The 22853-nt window shown below is 33.8% G+C and overlaps 2 protein-coding genes across 2 annotated transcripts; one reads left to right on the plus strand and one right to left on the minus strand.

Annotated features, from left to right (window-relative positions):
- LOC107615118 lies at positions 16357–17550 on the minus strand. Its single transcript, XM_016317231.1, has 4 exons — positions 17442–17550; positions 17108–17390; positions 16765–16969; positions 16357–16671 (listed from the first exon to the last, which is right to left on the minus strand). The coding sequence occupies exons 1-4, from the start codon at positions 17548–17550 to the stop codon at positions 16357–16359; spliced, it is 912 nt and encodes a 303-aa protein (XP_016172717.1).
- Positions 18605–20573, plus strand: LOC107616829 (delta(12)-fatty-acid desaturase FAD2-like). Its single transcript, XM_016318745.2, has 2 exons — positions 18605–18724; positions 19308–20573. The coding sequence occupies exon 2, from the start codon at positions 19320–19322 to the stop codon at positions 20481–20483; it is 1164 nt and encodes a 387-aa protein (XP_016174231.1). The 5' UTR covers positions 18605–18724; positions 19308–19319; the 3' UTR covers positions 20484–20573.

Genomic DNA, 22853 nt, shown 5'->3' on the forward strand with positions numbered 1-22853 from the left:
AGCTTGTGGGATTAAATGAACTAGTTCATTTACCTTTTTCTTAATTGTTTATGTTTAATTAAAACTAAAAAGAAATTTTAGGTCAAATTTTATATTTTAATTGAGTATTGAACTGAAATTTGAGATTAGTCCTTCCTGAGTCAGATTAAAAAATATTGTGAACAATAAAATTTGAGATATTTAAGTTAGAACTTAAGATATTTATGTTATATTAATAAAATATTGTTAAAAATATTCTTTAAAAAAAAAGAATATGCTAAACAAGTCAACCTATTTATTTTGAAAATTAACGGTTAATTGACTTAAGTTTCTTAAGTTGTGTTTAGAAGAAAAATTAAAACTAAAAGATAAAGATTACGAGACAGAGATTAAATTAAGTTTTTGTATTATGTTTGGTATAAAATATACAAAATTAAGTTATATATCAATATTTATTTGGTTCAAGATAAATATGGAGATTGATGGTTATCAGTAACTAAGAGAAGGGGGTTGAATTTTAGCTTTTTTTTTTTTTTTGCTGAATGTAAATTTTGCTTTTTCAAAGAACTTCAGGAGATATTTTTACTTTTGTCTCGTGATGAGTTGAGAGACATTTTCATTTTGTCTCCTGAGTAACAGAAATAGAAGTGAAGTAGAGAAGAAGGAATAACATACAGATGTATCTTGGTTTAGCAACTTAGTGCCATGTAGCCTACATCCAGTCTACATCACAATTGTGATGAAATTTCACTATCTTTAAACAGATTAAAATCACCAATTCTTTCCTAGGATCTACCCAATCCTATCTGTGACAAATCTAGATTCTAATCCAATCTAAATTTGACTAGACCTCAATCTAACTTTCAATCGCAAAGTGCTGACCCAACTTGTAAAGGAATCCTCACAAGATCATGAAACAAAATAGAAAGATGTATAAAGAACTTTTGAAACATCTTATGACTTTTTCTCCTAGTTTAACTCACTGCTTTTACTTCTCATTGGTTTTTTCTTACAAACCTCACTATGTTTGTCTTTTTTAATGATACTCAGACAAATTAAACTGAGAAAAAGAAAATATTAAATAAACTTCATGAAGGAGAAGAACTCAAACAGCTTGGGTAGTTATGAGAATGAACTCTATGCTTTTTATTTACTCTCCTTGTCTTCAACCCTTGGTCATTCACCCTTAATATATAAGAGTGAAGCTTCCAAGGTTGAATCACGTTCAACCTTAACACTGTCTTCTTCTCCATCATCAGAGACTTGTAGTGGCTTCAGCAGAGAGGAGAGAGAAAAATGACTCTATTGCATGCAACTCACCTTTTCTCTCTCTCATCCTTTTTCTTCAAGCTTCTTCAATCTTAACCGTTGAGCTTGCCTTTGACCCCAAGTTTTGATTTTGAGCGTTGATGTTCTTCTGACTGTGGTTGACTTCAACTTTTTCATGGTTGCTTCTTCTGTACTTGAGACTTTGTTGATTTCCTTCTTCATTTCTTGGTGTAGCACAAATGGAGGAAGATGCTTTTTGATATGGTCTGTTCGTGAGTGACTAGCTTCTTGGTTATAACCCTTCCTTCTTGCTTCATTTTGGCAACAAGCTTTTTGTCCTTCAAAATTTCATAGCCTCTGCACTTTCTTTTTTTTTCTTTCTTTTTTTCTTTCTTTTTTTCTTTCTTTCTAAGTGAGTGATGTGACCGAAGTGAAGAGATAGAAGGAAGAAGAGAGAACTTTTTGGCTTTCGGTAAAAGTTTCAATGGAATTAATTGAAATGAATTTGGGATTCAAGTAACCAAAAGTGGGAGTAACTGTATAAGGCTTGTGGTCTCTTGGGTTTATTTCTTTAATTCCTCATACTTGGTTTATGGGCTTGTGATTGGACTTGGCTTAACTTTGATAAACCAAAGTGTATGGAATAGTTGGGTCATGTTTCCAAAACTTATTTTCCTGCATGCAAGCATAACACGATCATATAAACACTTAATAATTCTTTAATAATGTTTGTTCATCATTTTAATTGAATATTAGTTTTTCGAACTCAACAATGTTTCCCTTGATGACAAACATGATTAAAATGAATTGAAAGAGATTAGGAGAGGAAACTTCCCTTTGATGATGCTCCCCCTTTCTTTTTATCACTATGCTCCTCCTTAATGTGTGCTTTGATTAACCTGATTAGAACAATATATTCATAGAGGTAATGCCTATGTTCAAATAAGACATGTGTTCCTTTGATCAGGCAAAAGTGACCCAAATTAAAAATTTTAAAAATTGTAAATCCTTTAAACAGAACAAAATTGTAATAAATAATTGCTTTATGTTATTCCTTAAAATCAAGGTAGAGAATTCCAACTATATATACAAAAACTGATCCAACAATAAATTAGTAATCCAATTCAGAACATGACAAAAATTATAATCCAATCAGTCACATGTTTAGATGCTTTAATCAAGAGGCATAGGAGACAAATTAGAGCAAGATAAAAACAAACTGAAATAGAGCTCAAAACCAATTCATTTTTATTCTTTTGGTAAAATTATAATTCAATCAGCCACATGTTCAGATATTTTAATCAAGAGACATAGGAGACAAATTAGAGCGAGATAAAAATAAACTGAAACAGAGTTCAAAACCAATTCATTTTTATGCTTTCTTCCCTTTTTGACATCAAGGAGGGATACCTGCAAGCACAAATATTCAATAATGCAGCCATAATATTAAGTCATGCATATCAAAGAGTGTGCCAAAATTAAAGTTATTACATTCATCCACAGAAAATAAAATTCAAAATAAATTAAAACAGTATCATAGTTCCAAACTCAGAGGCAATATAATAGAGATCATTTAGAAGCAGCAAAGAGTAAAATTAGGCATTAGATTTTAGGGGTCATCCTCTTTTTCGGAAGGTGCTAGATCCTCATCAAATGAATCCAGGTGCTTTAGAAGTATAGCAACCTTATCATGAGATTTCTTTCAGGATTTTTCATTTTGCATTGCAAGTTTTCGAGCTTCCTTACTTGATTTGACCATTTGCTTGGTCATTGAAGCAAATTCTTGAAGGACATCCTTAACAACTCCTGAGAATAAGTACTTGTAGGAATCAGATATACCAGCAACTGAGGGAGAGGGAAGGCTCTCATCCTCACTTTCAAACATTGCTGAAGCCTTAGTGCCCTTGACACTTTTACCTTTTGCTTGCTGAGGTACACTGCCGTCTTTTATAGTAGACACCTTGTTCTCAACTGGCTCATTACTCAAATCAATATCAAAATATTCAAAAAGACAAGTTAAGAATATTCCATAGGGAAGAAAACTCTTTTTATCATTTTTGACACAATCCCACATGTGACGAATCATAAGATATGAAAAAGAAATAGGGATGGAGTTCAAAATAGCATAGAGTACAAGAGTGTCACAAACTGTTACCCTTTGATAGGATCCATTTTGAGACATGATAATATGAGTGATGATGCGATGTAACAGAGTCCTAACAGGACCTAGGACCTTGTGTGTGGGAGTTGTGCCATCTATGGAAGAAAAATTTTCACAGATTCAAGCCAGGACTTCTTGGTGAGAGATGCCAACTTGGTTATCCCATTTACCAGACATATACACACTTACCCCCTATGTCTTGATATCCAAGGGCTTCACTAATAGTGATAGCATTCAACACAAACTGAGTATTTTTAACAAAAGAGTGGAGTTCCTCTTCATGAAAAAGTAGATTTGCATAAAACTCACGCACAAGGTTCGGATAGACAAGCTTTCTAATGTTGAAGAGGTTGGTCAATTTCAGATCATAAAAATTAGTTTTAAAATCAATCCCTTTTTCAGACAGAGCATCAAGATCAACGACAAAAGAAGAGTAGAGAGTTCGGTTTGAAAGAACTTGTTTATGAAATTCATAGTCAGTGCAACTGGCAAAATGATGAGGATCATAATGAGAGTGTAATTTACCATACTTTTGTTTGAAATCAAGAGAGTCAAGATTAGAAGGCTCCCTGATATTTTGAAGTATGGTTCTTTTCGAACCCCTAGAAGGACGGTTGCTTAGAGCAGAATGACTGGAGGGATGCGGAGTGGAACGGCGAAGAGGTGATGGAGGTTGGTGCTCTTCTACATGCATGGGCCCTTTTCCTTTTCCTCCTTTACCACGAGAGGATTCAGCTTCCTTTCACGCTGAAGGTGCTTTTGGATGAATGACTTTTCTAATTATAGACTCGGATGGTTGGGAAGAATGAGAAGAAGACGAATGGGAGTGAATGTGAATGTATGTGTGTGAATGGGATTGTTTGGAGTGAGAAAGATTTTTAGGAGGCATGAAAGCTCCGGTACTTCTTCTTGTTGCAATCTTCTTTCTTATATTGAAAAGAAAAGAGATGGTGTAAGGGAGATAGAGAGCGACGAAGATGGAAAGTGGAAGAGCGAGGCTAGCATTGATAAACCATCATTAATGCTGAGTAGAAACCTTATCTTTTAAAGTAAAAACTTTTAATGAAACGATTTTAAAGAAAAAGATTTGAATTTTAAATTAATGCATTTTGAAATGACAAGTCAAGAGGAATGAGGAGAGTTTCTGATTGACATGACTTGATATGAAGAAGAAAGAGAAAAACATTTTCAATAAAAATTTATGATATTAGAAATGAGCCCCTTTCATATGAACAAAATGTCTTACTGAAACCCAAAGGTAAGAGTATACTGGACTGTTGGAGAGCAGTTTTTCCAGTTTTCTTATTCCCAAGATTCTTGAGTTTTGAGAAATCCATGTTGAGAGGAATTCATTACTTGCCTAGTTTTGTCTCCCTGCTACTTGTGAGACAAAACAGAATAGAGAAAAGAAAAAATTCAATTAATTCATAGAATTGATGTCAACTATTCCCAATGCAGTTCTCAATCTGCAGAATCTTTTTTCACATTTTGGCTTAGTGAAGATATCAGTCAATTGTTCTTCGGATTTAACAAATTGAATCTCAATAGTTCCCTTTTGCACATGTTCCCTAATAAAGTGATATCTAACTTCAATGTACTTTGTTCTTGAGTGTAATACATGATTTTTCGAAATATGTATTGCACTCATATTATCACAAAGTAAGAAAATACTATCAATTTTTAGTTTGTAATCTGCAAGTTGAGTTTTAAGCCAAATGAGTTGTGAACAACGAGCGGATGCGGATATGTATTTAGCTTCTACTGTGGATAGAGCAACTGTGGCTTGTTTTTTACTTGACCAAATATTTGGGGACTTTCCAAGAAAGCAACACATTCTCGAAGTGCTTCTTCTATGCACACGATCACCCGCATAATCTGCATCACAATAACCAGCTACACAAAATTCATTAGTTCTAGTATACTATAAGCCAAGGTCAGATGTGCCTTTTATATATCTAATAATTCTTTTAATGGCTGAAAGATGTGATTCCTTTAGGTGAGATTGAAATCTAGAGCATACACTCACACTTTGAACTATGTCCGACCTAGAAGATGTAAGATACACGAGTGATTCTATCATTTCTCTGTACCATGTTTCATCAACATCTTTGCTATTCTCATCTTTGTCAAGTTTTGTATTTGGATGCATAGGAGTACCCATAAGTTTGGAGTTTTCTAAACCAAAATTCTTTATCAATTTTTTGGCATATTTTTCTTGGTGAACAAAAATACCACTAGGAGTTTGTTTGATTTAAAGTCCAAGAAAGAATGTTAGTTCTCCCATCAAACTCATTTCAAACTCGCTAGTCATTAGATTTCCAAACTCTTCACATAAGGATTCATTTACCGATCCAAACACTATGTCATCCACATATACTTAGACAAGTAAGAAATCATTATTAGATTCTTTAATAAATAGAGTAGTATCGATAGTACCCCTTAGAAAATCATTTTGCATTAAGAATTCACTAAGCCTTTCATACCAAGCTCTTAGAACTTGCCTAAGGCCATAAAGAGCCTTGGATAGTTTAAAAACCTAATTAGAAAAATCTTTGTTTTCAAAATCGGGGGTAGAGCTACAAATACTTCTCTATCAATAAACCCATTCAAAAAAGCACATTTGATATCCATTTGAAATATTTTAAACCTTTGTGGGCAGCATAAGCAAGTAGCAACCGAATAGCTTCCATTCTTGCTACCGGTGCAAAAGATTCATCAAAATCAATTCCCTCTTCTTGATCGTAACCTTGGGCCACTAATCTAGCCTTGTTACGAACAACACTACCATCCTCATCCAATTTATTTTTGAAAATCCACTTGGTATCCGTTACTTTCTTATCATTTGGGTAAGGTACAAGAAACCAAACCTCATTCTTTTTGAATTAACTTAACTCTTCTTCCATGGCCTTTACCCAAGAGGGATCTTCAAGAGCTTGTCTCACATTTTGAGGCTCTAATTGGGACAAAAAAAAGCAACATTGTTGGTTTCGACTTTCTTGCTTGAGGATCTAGTATTGACTCCTTAGGATGGATCTCCAATTATAAATTCGTGAGGTTAGTTCTTCTAGAACTTTCATTCCCTAGGCTTTTGAGATGAGGTTTCAACTCGGCTTTGACTTGGTTCTACATCATTCATCGTCTTGGTTTCTCTGGCATCATCAGGAGACAAAAATGAAATGTCTCTTTCATTTTGAGGAGTAGGTTCAGAACTGACATTTTTCATAGAAGGACCTGAATTGACTTTATCTTGATTCACTTGAGGACTTCCCTCATCTTCATTTCCTGCATCATCATCTAAGACAGTACTTAGTATGAAGTTAGTATCGCAAAAAGACACATGTATGGATTCCTCAATAGTTCTATGTTCTTGTATGTAAACTCTATAAGTTTTGGTATTGGTTGAGTATCCAACAAATAAACCTTCATATGATTTTGGATCAAATTTTCTAAAATTGTCTTTGTTATTAAACAAAAAGCATTTGCATCCAAATATATGAAAGTACTTAAGATTAGGGGGAGTTCCTTTCCATAACTCATAAGGTGTTTTCTTTAATCCTTTTCTAATTATGGTTCTATTTAGGATATAGCAAGTTGTGTTCATAGCTTCGACCCATAAGAATTTTGGAACATCTTTCTCACAAAGTATTGCTCTAGTCATTTCTTGGAAACTTCTATTTCTCCTTTCAACAACCCCATTTTGTTGAGGAGTTCTAGGACATGAACAGTTATGAGAAATTTCAAATTCATCACAAAAATTTTCAAAATCTTGATTTTCAAATTCCTTTCCATGGTCACTTCTTATGTGGGCAACTTTCAAATCCTTTTTCATTTTGAATCTTTTTATAAAGAGAAGAAAATGCATAGAACACATCATTTTTGTGAGCTAGGAAGAGAACCCATCCGAATCTAGAGTAGTCATCAACCACCACCAAGCCATAATTCTTACCTCCTAAACTTTGAGTTTTAGTGGGACCAAAAAGATCAATGTGTAACATTTCTAATGGCCTTTTGGTAGAGATTTCATCCTTGAGCTTAAAAGAAGATTTTGTTTGTTTGCCCAATTGACAAGTATCATAAGTGATATCCTTGTCAAACTTTATGTTAGGGATGCCTCTAACCAAATTCTTCTTTACGAGCTTGGAAATTTGATACATACTTGCATGTCCCAATTTCTTGTGTCAAAGCCATTTTTCGGATTCTATTGAGGTAAAACAAATTACATTTTGATCTATTAAATCCTCTAGAGTGAATCCATACACATTGTTACATCTTTTTGCTTAAAAAAAACACTAGATTTTTCACAAATAACTAAGCAGTCTAATGTTCTAAATATAACCAAATATCCAAGATCTCACAATTGACTAATGCTTAGTAAATTGTGTTTCAAACCGTCAATAAGAAAAACATCATTTATGAAAGATGAAAAATTTTTACCCACTTTACCTATGGCCACTATCTTTTCTTTGCCATTGTCACCGAAGGTTACAAACCCTCCATCATACTCGTCTAGCTTGATGAAGAATGTAGACCTTCCAGTCATATGCTTAGAGCATCCGTTGTCCAAGTACTACATGTTGTCCTTTCTTTTGGACGCTAGGCATACCTACACAAAAATCTCAAGTGACCTTAGGTATCCAAATCTCTTTGGATCCTTGTATGTTAAACCACCTCTTTTGCTCGAGACCATTGTAGTTGCCAACTACTTTGTACACTCTGTCTCCAATCATTCTTTCACTTATGAAACATTGAATAGGAAAATGTCCATCCCAATTGTATAAATGACAAAACCTTTTTTACTGTTGTTTTTTCAGATTGGTTAGGTTTTGAAATTTTATGTCATCCGAAGTGGATGCCATATTTAAAAAAAAATTTTTCTCAAAAACAATTTCAGATTTCTTATGAAAACCCAGACCATCCTTATCATAGAGAGGTTTTTGACTAGCCAAAAGTTTATTCAGATTTTCAGAATTTTGAGCAAAGTTAGCCAAATCCTCTTTAAGGCTTTTTATTTCTTTGTGAAACCTTTCATTTTCTTCAAAACAATTTAAGTATGAAATCACAGAATATTGTTTCTCACAACCCTTAAGTTAAGCATTTAGCCGCTTATTTTCTTCAACAAGATCAACAACGGTTTTGGCTTCCCTTAATTTATTTTTGAGAAAACCATTTTTTGCCTTTAGGATGTCAGTTTGATATTCAAGTTCATGATTTTCATTCAAGAAGCATCTTAGTTTCTCAGTGAGATGATCGATCATAAGATGAAGGTCTTCAGTAGTAGGTTCAATGAAAATTACCTCATCAGTTTGATTGGCCATGAGACAGGTTTGGAATTTGGTCTCTGATTCATCCTCTTCATCAGAATCATTTTTCAAATCTTTCCAAGAGGCCATCAGCCATTTCTTCTTTTCTTTCTTGGCCTTTTCTTCTTTCTTCATCTTCGGACAGTCAAACTCGTAATGTCCAACCTCTTTGCAGTTGTGGCATATGATCTTGCTTAGGTCTCTTTTTAATTTTCTTGAACTGCCTCCTTTGCTTCGTTCTTTCAGCTTCATCATTTTCCTGAATTTCTTAGCAAAAAGAACAAACTTGTTATCAGATAAATTGTCATTAGATTCATCATTCAGGGACTCAGTGAATGATTTGAGAGTAATTCCTTTCCTTTTTATGTCATTTTTCAAATAAGGGGTTTCAAAAGCAAGTAAATTTCCTCTTATATCATCATATGTCATTTGATCAATGCCACTGCTCTCGGCTATAACTATAGCTTTATTTTCCCACTCTTTAGCGAGACTTCTCAGAACCTTCCTTACTAGCACAAGTTCAAAGTGAGTGATCCCCATAGCATCCAAGCCATTGATGATGACGTTGAATCTTTCAAACATTTCATCAATTGTTTCTCCTTCCTTCATAGAGAACATTTCGTATTCTTTGCTCAGTATGTCTATTCTGGTCCGCTTGACTAGGGTAGTGCCTTTATGGGTGACTTGAAACTTGTCCTAGATTTTCTTTGCTATTTTGCATCTAGATGCCCTTTGAAATTCCTCGAAACTGATAGCACAATTAAGCAAGTTGACAGCTTTGGTGTTGAGCTCTATTTTCTTTTTATCTTCATCATTCCACTTGGCTTCAGTCTTAGGAGTGACTGCTCCATATGCTCCAGTTTTGGTTGGAACTTGGGGACCATTAAGGATGATCTTTCAGATGTTGTAATCTACTGATTGAACAAAGATCTTCATTCTCTCCTTCCAATAGCTATAGTTCTTTCCATTGAAAAATGGTGGCCTGTTACTGGATTGTCCTTTTGTCAGAGTGTAGGCCACTACATTTGAACCATTGTTGTTCACCATTAGGACCTTTCCTCCAAGCTACAAAGCTTGATCTTTTTGAGACCAAGATTTGATAACAATTGATGGTTATCAGTGGCTAAAAGAAAGGGGGTTGAATCTTAGCTTCTTTTTCTGCTGAATATAAAAATTTCTTTTTCAAAGAACCTCAGGAGATATTTTTACTTTTGTCTCGTGACGAGTTGAAAGACATTTTCATTTTGTCTCCTGAGTAACAGAAACAGAAGTGAAGTAGAGAAGAAGGAATAACACCCAGATATATCCTGGTTCAGCTACTTAGTACCATGTAGCTTACATGCAGTCTCCATTACAATTGTGACGAAATTTCACTATCTTTAAATAGATTACAATTACCAATTCTTCCCTAGGATCTACCCAATCCTATCTAGGACAAATCTAAATTCTAACCCAATCTGAATTTGACTAGACCTTAATCTAGCTTTTAACCGCAAAGTACTGACCCAACTTGCAAGGGAATCCCATAGGATCATGAAACAAAATAGAAAGATGTACAAAGAACCTTTAAGACATCTTATGGTTTTTTCTCCTAGTTTAACTCACTGTCTTTTACCTTTCACTGGCTTTTTCTTACAAACTTCACCATGTTTGCCTTTTTCAATGAGACTCAGACAGATTAAACTGAGAAAAAAATATTAAATGAACTTTATGAAAGAGAAGAATTCAAACAATTTGGGTAGCTATGAGAATGAACTCTGTACTTTTTACTTACTCTCTTTATCTTCAACCCTTGGTCATTCACCCTTAATATAGAAGAGTGAAGTTTCTAAGGTTGAATCACGTTCAATCCTAACACTGTCTTCTTCTCCATCATCAGAAACTTGCAACAGCTTCAGCAGAGAGGAGAGAGAAAACTAACTCTGTTGCATGCAACTCACCGTTTCTCTCTCTCATCCTTTTTCTTCAAGCTTATTCAATCTTGACCGTTGAGCTTGACTTTGGCCCTAAGTTTTGATTTTGAGCGTTGATGTTCTTCTGACCGTGGTTGACCTCACCTTTTTCATGGTTGCTTCTTCTGTGCTTGAGACTTTGTTGATTTCCTTCTTCATTACTTAGTGTAGCACAAATGGAGGAAGATGCTTTTTGATATGGTCTGGCCGTGAGTGACCAACTTCTTGGTTATAGCACTTCCTTCTTGCTTCGTTTTGGCAACAATGATACGTGATTAGGAGGGAATTTTTATCATTTAGAGCTAAGGGACGGAATGATAATCTTGTCATATTCAAGGATCTAAATTCTAGAAAAATTGGGCCATGCCAGTCTTGGACATCAAAAAGACGAAGAGTCCGTCTCAAAAACAGTGATGCTGAAAGGGCAACAATTCATAAGGCCCATTGGGCTAAGGCAAGACAACAAGAAGCCCAATAAAGATTTTCAAATTCAATGGGAGGCATAATTTTTATTAATTTTTGAATTTTAGTCATTTATTTTTAATTTGTTTTGCTGTTAGAGTTTGTTGGAAGATTTGATTTACTTTTGATTTGTTTAATAGTATTTTTAGGGATTTTAGATTTAAATCAAACCTGATCTAATCTAATAAGATCAAAGTTAATTTAAATTAGTTATCATATCTTTAGGATTTTAAAATTTAAATCAAATCTGATTTAAATTAGTTATCTTATTTTTAGGAGATTTAAATTAAGTTATCTTATCTTATCTTTTAGTTAGTTTGTTAAGTGCCTATTTAAACACCTTTGGTGAGACAATTTACATAAATTTGATGAATAAAATTTCTTTAGTGCTTTATGCATGTTTTTTAGTGTGATTAAGTAAGGTGAATGATTTGCTTCGCTTGTTGCATGGAGAAGATTGAGTGATTCAATTTTCATCCCTCTGATCTAGGTTGTCAAGGACAAGTTCTTTGAAGGTCTAGTAGGGAACCCCTTCCGGTGACCTAGGTTGCTAAGAATAGATTTTTTAGAGGTCTAGTAGAAAAATAACCCCATTTATCTATCCTTTTATGTTTTTGTTGCGTCTTTTCTTCGTCTCTTTCTTATCCCTCTATCCTTTGTTCTAATTTTTTCTTATCAAACAAGCTTTTTGTCCTTCAAAGCTCCATAGCCTCTACACTTTTTTCTTTCTTTCTTTCTTTCTTGCTAAGTGAGTGATGTGATCAAAGTGAAGAAAGAGGAGAAAGAAGAGAGGACTTTTTGCCTTTCGGTGGAAGTTTCAATGGAATTAATTGAAATGAATTTGACATTCAAGTAACCAAAGTGGGAGTAACTGAATGAGATTTGTGGTCTCTTGGTTTATTTCTTTAATTCCTCATACTTGGTTTATGGGCATGTGATTGGGCTTGACTTAACTTTGATGAACCAAGGTGTATGGATTATTTGGGTCATGTTTTCAAAAGTTATTTTCCTGCATGCAACCATAACACAATCATATAAACACTTAATAATTCTTTAATAATATTTGTTCATCATTTTAATTGAATATTAGTTTTTCAAATTCAACAGAGATAAATTAAAAATATTTATTAAAATACTCATAGTTATTAAAAAAATATTATTAAAGTTTTAGTTTCTGTCTCTAAAAATTTTAGTCTTTTGTGTTCCTACTTTCTGGAGGTATTAAAGAAACTGAAATTTTGTGTCTCGAAATTAAATTTTAATTTTAATCTCTAACTCATAAACATAATACTAAATTTCAGCCTCTCAATCTCAGTTCTAATATCTAAAAATAAACACTATATCAAATTTTTTACTTGTATGTGTGCCTATTTTTAAAGATGAAAACGCTGATATATGTACCCTATCTTAGATATGCACTTGCTTCGTGGTTATCCAACCCTATGTGACACTCCAACCCTCCAAAGTCCTATCTATGTAGAAGTAAACATTGGTATATGATCGTTTGATGAGGTTCTAATAATCAAATCGAACCCTAGCAAGTTATCTTCCCCAATTTGAACCTTACCCAAAAAACTGAACCTTGTTAAATTTCATATAGTGTCAAGTGAACTCACGGTCAGAAAGAATAACGTCGTAACCCCCAGAATGTCTTTGCGCAGATTTAACTCTGCTACAAATGATGGAAGTCTCTTCAAGTTCGAAGAAGAGGAAGGAGAAGAAGCTCAACAGCAGATGCTTCTGTGGGAGGGAGGTTGCGTTGATGGAGTCTGGCATAATGACGGACCCTAATAGATGGTTCATCCGATGTATTCTATGGGCGGTAATGGCCAGGTGCTGTTATTGTTGAGGTGAAAATTTTATTTTTGAATTTTAATTGACATCTGGATGCGTTTTCTGTATTTTTTTCAGACAAGAGACTGCAAATACTTTGTGTAAGTGGATAAAATCGAAGAAAGATGAGAGAACCTAGCAAGATCTTTAGCTAAAAAAATTTGGAGCATTCTTATGCAAGGCATGAAGATGGATTGACTGTCACTGCAGTTGGAAAAAATAATCAAGCATCCTCAATGATGGTCAGAAAGATAGACAAATTTAGGGGTGAAATTAGGAGAATTAGAGTGTTACTTTCAACCATTATTTTAGGGGTAGCGTTTTGTTTATTTTGTGAGTTGTATTTGGTGATAAAATATAAGATTGGTATAATTTGGGATATTTGTTAATCATGAGATAAGTGAATTTTTTTTCTAATCTTGGCATGACATAATGTCTAAGTTATTCTAATGTTGTTCTGTTTTTTTTTTTTTTTTTCTGATACATTAACAATAACATAGACATCCATGTATGAGCAACTTGATGATATTTAATTTCTCAAATATTGACATAGACTCCCATGCTGTTAACTTGTTGTTGCCATTTAAATTGATTTTAACAAACTTCATCTCTAGCAAGAACATGTGCATGGCAAGAATAAGAACAATTCAATTGAACATTGCATTTGAAGTTAGTTAATTTTTGATTCTCAAAAATAATAGTTATCACATAAGCCAAAGAAGACAAGTGAGGAAGTGCATAATCCATCACAAAAAATTAAAACAAGAGTCTTATATCTAACATCACACCTTCAAAAGCAGCGTAACTAAGTCTACCTTTAAACAGACCATGAAAATTGCATAATAAAATACAAGATTTTTGTATCTCTCTTTAGTATACCAAAACAACAAAAGGCAAGCATAAATAGTCTACAAGCTATCTTGAGTACATGAAAATACAAAAATATAAGAGTCTATGAGTATCAAATTTCTCTTTTGTGAACATCCACAAACACATTAGAACACATAGTCTATGAAATTGAGGTTGAGTTACTGCTCTCGCTTGAGATACCATTTTTTGCTCCGCTTAATGCACCTATCCTGCCTCAACCTCTGTCTTGACCTCTACCTCTAATAGCTGTGCCGCGACCTCTAACACTTGTCATCACACAAGGTGTAGGCATAAACTGCATGAAACGTGTGGTTGTCTCCACCAATGTAACTAGCCTTCTTACATGGTCCTCTCTCAAACCGTCCTCTATGATTAATAGACAGAGTTATATAGATGGTGGTCATTCTTAGAAGTAAAATTAAATAATAAAATTTAAAAAAACATTGTCTATAACTGCAGCTAACACAAGCCCTCAACCAACTATTCTAACAATTCTCAAACATATAAAATTAATCACAGAGTTCGATAAAGGAATAGAATCAGTCTAACTAGTGGCAATGAGATATGAAATTAATCAAAAGTGACAATGATATACCTCTATTCTTCGCGAATCAAAAGGAGTCACGTCTTCGTTGTCGATAACGAAACGCCTAGTATGAGGCTCTACTCGTTAATCTATATAATATATAATTTATGTTTCTGTATCTATAAACTATCTTTACAATATATATTTATAGTACTTCAACACATTTGATACACAATTTTTTTCTTAAAAAATACCTAAAGAAAAGGATTTTCTTATTTTTAAGAATTAAATTGAATACCTCTTAGTTTAATTTTGATAAATCTTTGACATTTCAAAAGTTGTTTATTAAAACCAATTTTTTAAATAAAGACAAATTTTTAAAAATTACAACAACTATATTTAATGAATAAAAATAAAAATAAAAATGACAATAATCCATATTATATGATTTAAAGAATCAACGTTTTAAAATTTTATTTAGAAAATTCAAATAAATTTAATTTTTTATTATTTTATTTAAATAAAAAAACCTTAATCATTTATAAAGTGACTTGGGAATTGGGTTTATATATGTGTGTAGCATGTGGCAAATATAGCTATAACCATAGTAGCTAGAATCTCGATTTAACTCTTAAAATCTTCTGATATTACGATTTTAAATGAGTTTATCGATTTTACAAAATTTATACTAAGTCTGACGATTTTACGATTTAAATCTTGTTAAGATTTTACGTTTTACGTTCTTTATTTACTTTTCCGATTTCACGTAAAATCTCGATTTTCTCTACCTTGGCTATAACTGCTATGAAATCCATTGCAAGAGGAGTTTTAGTTACTTTAAATTACTTTTTTATATTCCTAATCAAATAAATTTTAAGGGTAAGAATGAAAGTGAAATTTGGATAATAAACTATGGAATCTTTATATGTGCTACTCTAAGACGATTTATACATAAAATTCTTTGGATAAATACACATAAATCGTCTCAAGCCAATGTACTTCTAAAGTTGTATATAAATCGTCCCATCCTAACATGAATTATATTTTTTAATCTATAGTCTACTATTCTAGTATGATTTACGTGCAAATATCCAACCCTCAACACCCTAGCATGATTCGTACAAAGTCATACCCCTAGCACCCTAGCACGATTTACGTGCATAAAAATAAGGCTCAATAGCCTAGGACGAAATATATATAAAGGCAAATCCTACTTACCTTCCCATGAGTAATGTTTCACTTGTTAGCTCTCATTGACGGCAAAGAACTTCTTGGAGATGAGGAAGCTTAGAGAAGAAGGGAACTAACGGTGGAGGAGGAGGAAGAATCTTTTTTGTGAACGGCAGAGCCACAGCCATGTAGGTACGGTACATGGAAAAGAGGGTGGCAGAGGACGGTGGTGGCAGCTGCTAATAGCAGCGGTTGAAGCTTTGGTAGGCAGCAAAGTGGGAAAGTGCAAGGTGGGTCCAAACAGTTTTGGTGGAAGATGGCGAGGAACGAAGGCGACATGTACCAATTGAAACGTATTGCGCGGGATTTATTGACGAAGAGGTTAGTTGTTAAATTGGTTTACAATGTATATAGTTGATAACGGTATTATATTGAGTTATATTAATCTAATTATGTTAATCTATATAGTTTGTAATTTTAGATATTTGTTAATATTTTAGGTTTAATATGCTTAGGAATGTTGTGGTTGTTGTGTGGTTTAAGGGTGAATTTGACTTTTGATATATGTTTTTGGTTATTATGCGTTGTTAAGTTATGATTGTATATTCTTGTTTTATCAGCCAATCCAGTGTGTAAAGAGCATTCGTAGGCAACAAAAGATGATAATGCATGACCGTATAATGCCGCACCTAGATGGTGCTGGATTACTACATGTTGCAAGGCTAAATGATCATTGGTTTAAGCTTAATAAGCCACTGATTAGTGCATTTGTGGAGCGATGACATCCAGAGACCCACACGTTTTTACATGTCATTTGGGGAGTGCACGGTTACTTTACAGGATGTGTTGATGAAGGTGACTCAGGAAAAACTTCCATGAAGCTGTGTTCTCACCCTCGACTAGCCTAAATGCAACTGGAAGGATGTTTGAGTTTCCATCTTGTGCAATCGCCATGAGTAAAGTACCACCGTACTTGCCATACAAATGAGTACCATCAATAGATATCAGTGACTTGCAATACTTGAAGGTCTCAACACATGGCGAAAACGTCCAAAACAATCGATGAAAGAACACCCTCGTTCCATTGACTGTATTACTAGACCTTACAGGTGAAGTACGCAACACTGCAGTAGTGCCTGGCATGTATATCTGAATCCCGATGATCCATCTCGGAATCAGGTTGTAAGACTCTTCCCAATCACCAATAATCTATGCAATCTCCTTCTGCTTAGCCATCCACACCTGCCTGTAATTGGGCTTGAAACCATATTTCGATGAGACCGCATTTTGCAATACTTTCACTAAGATTGTTGCATCGGCCATGACCAGCGATAGAATTGATTCATAGATGACATGATAATAAAGCTGCCTATGATCGATGGATATCTCGGTTGCAAGACATGTGTGTGGCCCTATTGTATTTTCGGACTTTCCAGTAGCATTTTCTCTGCCGCATAGTCACATGTATCAGCCAATTGCAGTCATTCCCAAACTGCACACACTTTCCGTGATACTTCAACTGATAGGACACAATCACCTTATACTCAACATCTCGATGAATATTATAACTCTTCACTGTCAGCACAGATTCCTCCTTACTTTGGAACTGTGCTGGCTGATTTGAAACTTCTCTGTGCCAAGCATACTATGCCCGTCTCCCTTGCGATCTCCCAACTCGTGTTGTATCTTCCTCACCATCAGTATCATCGCCAATATGGATGGTCCCGAATCTGACTCATCATCGCCTATAGCCTCAGCAAGTGGATCCCTATCTATGACCTCTATGAATGCTGGTGTACCATCCAATATCGGTGCTGCTCTGATTGCAGCTGTAAGCTCCTCGAAGGTACGCATATCACCCAACTCGTCTGCATTATCGGCCTAAACGGGCATATTTGCTGCAAATAATGGAGACAAACTATGTGCGGTGACATCGTGACCGGTTGGAATAGCGCTAGAACCACCTTCTAGCCCGACAGTTGGCGGATTCGGAGCAGATCCACCCGAGCTATCCTTCACATCAACCATTCTCGCAAACAACTCCATAGCCACCAATCTGAAAATCTAGATTGAATGTGAAATATAACACGAATGTCGTCATCGCCTAACATCTCATACTTTCCAAACTTAACATAACCTTGCCTAAGTGAGATAGGAATCTGAAAAAATAATTGCTTTACATATTTTTTACCGCACTATCCTAACTTTTGTAATATACTATTTTGTAAATTCCTTTAACTCGTTGAAGGATTTACGAACACTCCAACCTACTTTTTACTAGTGAACATTACACCTTCACTTGTGTTTTCATCAATTTTTTTCGGTGATGAACTAGCAAAAACACACTTTTAGCCATCTTCCAAAACCCTCAATTCAACTATGATTTGTTATACATCATACTCGTTTATTTATAGCCTCTTTAAGTACACAAATCGTTCTATGGTCATGAGCTTTATATTTTTTAACGTAAATCATCACATCCTAATGTGCCTTAGGGTATTTGCATATAAATCGTGTTAGGGTAACGTGTTTTATGTATTTACATGTAAATCGTGTTAGGGTGTGGACTTTAGGTTAAAAAACGTAATTCATGCTAGGGTGGGACGATTTATATACAACTTTAGAAGCACATTGGCATGAGATAATTTATGTACATTTGTCCAAGGAGTTTCATGCACAAAGCATCACAGGGTAGCATGTTTCATCCATTATCTAACATTTTCTAACTTTTTTTTTTTTTGGTTATATATCATGTAATATGAAAAAATTAGAAACCACAAGGAAAAAAAATGTTGTTCTAATTGGAAATCAAAGACATGAAAGGGAAAAAATATACTATTCGAATGTAGTTGACAGTTTTAATTCTTATAAATGGCAAATGAGTAAAAGTTAACAATATAAAGCTTTAAATCTAGCCAATTCATTAGTTTTCTTTTAACCACAAAAAATTCAGAGTCAAATAGAGAAGAGAGAAATAATAGGAAAATCGTTAACGGGTAATAGAAAATTCTTGACCAAGAAAAACCCAAAATGGACATCAACATCCCCTTGTTTGCGGTTCCCTTTTCTACAGAGACATGCCTTTTAGCCTTTAAATACTCCTAACTATCTTTCCTTCTCTCAAACCCGGAAAAAATACAACAAATTCCTATCTTCAGACACACAGGAGCAGGAGAAACAATATCTTTCTCTTCTCCTTAAGGTACTATTCTTTTTCTTCTACCCTTTTATTTTTAAATTGTTATTAGTTTCTCTAACAATTCAATGCATTCCACGAGTGACTCTCAATCCTCGTGTTCTAACATTCTTCTAACTATTGGTAGCTAAATCTTTGCTTAAATTGACACACAAAACTATGGAAAAAAAAAAAAAGACACAACGCTATTAACATATTTTTTTAGGGTTTGATTGATTTCTGCTATTTAATAATTTTTTGAAACTAATTTTGCACAATTTGGCACGGTGAGTTTTCATGATCTCGATGGTGGTAGGTATGTAATTAACCAAATGGTAATGTTAAGAAGAGAAAGTAACTTTATCTAACTTAACAATTAACATCTATAGTTTTTATTTATAATTATACATTTATTATATTATTATTATTTAATATTTTATTAGAAATTAAAAAATATAAAATAAAATAAAATACAAAATAACATACATATACCAAACTCAAATATTACCTAAATACATATACAATTTAATTTATTTTTAATTTATATTTTATATTTTAATATATATTTCATCTGAAAACTAATTTTGTGTTACCTCGAAATCGGAAACAGGCGTCTGAAGATATGGGGTCTGGTGGTCATTCTGCCGGGAAGAGGAAGTCAAAAACATTATCATCAAGAAAAGAAGGAGAAGTTTTGAAGAGAGCACCTCACACAAAACCACCCTTCACTCTCGGCGAACTCAGAAAAGCAATTCCTCCACATTGCTTTAAACGCTCCGTCGCTCGCTCATTCTCCTACGTCTTCTTCGACCTCACCATAGCCTCAATTTTCGCCTATGTCGCCATCAACTACTTCTGGAATCTTCCACACAACCTCTCCTTCTTGGCTTGGCCTTTGTACTGGTTCGCCCAAGGCGCCGTCATGACCGGCGTCTGGGTCATTGCACACGAGTGCGGCCACCATGCCTTCAGCGACTACCAATGGTTAGATGACCTTGTCGGCTTCATTCTCCATTCTTTCCTTCTCGTCCCTTACTTTTCCTGGAAGCACAGCCACCGTCGCCACCATTCCAACACCGGATCCGTCGACCGCGACGAGGTGTTCGTCCCAAAGCGAAGATCCAGCATCCGTTGGTACACAAAGTATCTTAACAATCCCGTAGGAAGAACCATCACACTATCAGTTACTCTCTTTTTCGGGTGGCCTCTGTATCTCGCTTTCAATGTTTCCGGAAGGAAGTACGATCGATTCGCCTGCCACTACGATCCGTACGGTCCGATTTACTCCGATCGCGAGAGGTTTCAGATATTCTTGTCGGACGTCGGTGTCCTGGCCGCGTTCTATGGCATTTACCGACTGGTCTTAGCTCAAGGCCTTGTTTGGACGCTCTGTGTTTATGGAATGCCGTTGGCGGTGGTTAACGCACTTTTGGTGCTAATTACTTACTTGCAGCACACGCATCCTTCTTTGCCTCACTATGATTCCAATGAATGGGAGTGGTTTAAGGGAGCTTTGTCAACAATAGATAGAGATTATGGATGGATTTTGAATAAGGTTCTTCATCACATCACTGATACGCATGTTACGCATCACTTGTTCTCTACAATGCCACACTATCATGCAATGGAAGCAACCAATGCTATTAAACCAATTTTACGAGAATACTATCAGTTTGATGGCACTCCAATTTACAAGGCCCTATGGAGAGAGGCCAAAGAGTGCATGTATGTTGAGCCTGATGATGATAGCGACAACAAAGGTGTTCTTTGGTATAATAAGCTTTAAGTGTGAGGAATTTACTTTTTTGTTCTTGTATCGCTATAGTAGTTGGCTGGCCTCTTCTTAATTCTGAAGAGACATTTTGTAACTTTTTTATTTTTTTATTTTTTTTTCTTATTCAGTGATTATATTATTGGTGAACTTTGATTAAAGAAACAAAGTTGGCAGAAGAACAATTTGTTATGACAAATGAAATACTTTTGCAAAGCATTTGCCCATATGTATTTTATATGTATTGGATTTAAATTAAATATATTCAAGAGAAATTTTTTGGGACTAATAATTTTTAATATTTTTTATTAGTATAAGTTTAATATAAATATTAAATTATTTTTAATAAATAAATTTAACTGCTATTTATTAATCAATATAAATATTTAAATTATCTTTAACAAATAAATTTTATTAATTTATATGTGTAAATTATATTGATTCATGTGTATAACTTTTGATAAATATAGATGCAGATTATATACTTTTTATATATAAAATTTCTACAAATATAAATACAAATTATTATTGACTAAATACTAACATAAAATAATATTTGTTAATCATATATTATTCTTCTATATTCAAATCTATTGTTTTAGATCACTTAACAGCAAATATGAAATGCTAATAATACATCTTTTAGAAAATGATAGTTGAACAACTTATTTTTATACATTTTTTTCCTTAAAATATAGAAATTAAAACACCGAAAATCTCATAATTGAAATTTGTTCTAGTGTGTATAATACAAATATACAAGAGAAATATCCACCAATTTGCTGAGAGTGTATCTGAATTAGACGGCCAAAAAGGAGAATGGGAAGAGTGGCTAAAAAGCTGATGAAGTTGAAAAGAGAGTTGAGGTTATGAAAGAAAATTCAATTACCTGGTGGACTCCAAGCAGATATTCATCGTGATTCATGATTCATAACCCTCTAAAACCCCCCAACATATAGACAAAAGTGTAATAGGTAGTGCCATGCACGACCCAATAAAAATTTCACAATTTTCACATTGAAGTTTATCTTAAATTTCAATTATATCATTATTCATATAATAAACATCAATAATTTATCATAATTTTTGCCAACTTATTATGGGTTTTGAATCTCCACCATGATTGTATTCTACTGTACTATAAAATATGAACTTTAAATATTATTTATTTTTATCTATTTGTTACCCAATTAGCGGAATAAAAGAGGACTTTTGTGTCCAAATTAAGTGGTTAATGATACAATGGAATATAACCTATCCATCATACAGGAATATATTTTTTGAAAAAATATTATTCGTAACTCAAATATTCATAATATTCTATAAAAATATAGTTGTTATTAATTAATTATATATTTAAATTATTTTTTAATTAATAAATAATATAAAAAATACATGTCGTTAAAAAAATATTAATTTTAAAATAATATTTATTATAAAACATATGCGCGTAGTAAAATTATATTTTTTGTGTTTATAAAAAGTTTGATTATGCTAATGTAAAATCATTTGATTATTGTTATGGATTCAGGTGGGGCTCGGTCCTAAACTTGGCCCAAGACGCCTCACAAATCCAATAAACGAGAAAGATAAGACATACTCATTCACATTAGGACTGGCAATTTATATCTTATTTGCGGGTATCCAACCCAGTTCAACCTGTTCGAATAGGGTAGGCTATCCGACCCGCTGCGGGTAGAGTAGGGTACGATCTGGATATGCTTACGGGTAGGGTAGGGTACGGGTTTAGGGTGTACCCTATCTTACCCTATCCGCACCTCATATATAACACATATTTTATAAAAATTAGGTATATAGTGAAGAAAGTGAAAGTTGAACCCACAACCTTTTTTACGTAATGACTTACAATAAATGAATAACCACTAAAATTAGTTAGTTAATTTTTTTTTTTTTACCAAAGATATGAGATTCGAACTCGCAACCTCTTAATTGAGTATGGGGAGACTATGCCATTTGAGTTATTACTCATTGGCAATTAGTTAGTTAATTTAGTAATTTAGAGTATTAGTTTTTTATTTTTTATGTTATTAATATGTATAAAATTTGAAATGATTGAATTTTATATTTACTTTGAAAAAATTTAATATTTCTGTAGGTAGGATAAGGTAGAGTAGGATTTAGAATTTTAAAGTGCGAATAAGATTAGGGTTAAGGTAAGGTCTATCCTACCTTACTCATTACCAGCCCTAATCCACACTCCACAGCTACATTTTAAATTTAAACCTAGATCTCTTTGAAACCGAGACTTGAAGCTAGTGACAGAATCTCCTATCTCACAAGGAGTTGCACAGGGATTCGAATTCTGACTAAGCTTAGGAGGTTATAAAATTCATAATATTAGTGATTGTACGTGTGTATAGATGT

This window comes from Arachis ipaensis, chromosome B09, assembly GCF_000816755.2.
Source record: "Arachis ipaensis cultivar K30076 chromosome B09, Araip1.1, whole genome shotgun sequence".
Classification (NCBI taxonomy): Eukaryota; Viridiplantae; Streptophyta; class Magnoliopsida; order Fabales; family Fabaceae; genus Arachis; species Arachis ipaensis.

What these genes read in the sequence shown, in the direction of transcription:
- LOC107615118 (XM_016317231.1), bottom strand. Translation starts at nt 17,550, where the DNA reads ATGGTTGATGTGAAGGATAGCTCGGGTGGATCTGCTCCGAATCCGCCA. An exon ending in TCCAAAGTAAGGAGGAATCT is followed by an intron (nt 16,970 to 17,107) that starts GTGCTGACAGTG and finishes ACTATGCGGCAG; the next exon opens with AGAAAATGCTACTGGAAAGT. An exon ending in TCAAGCCCAATTACAGGCAG is followed by an intron (nt 16,672 to 16,764) that starts GTGTGGATGGCT and finishes ATCGGGATTCAG; the next exon opens with ATATACATGCCAGGCACTAC.
- LOC107616829 (XM_016318745.2), top strand. Translation starts at nt 19,320, where the DNA reads ATGGGGTCTGGTGGTCATTCTGCCGGGAAGAGGAAGTCAAAAACATTA.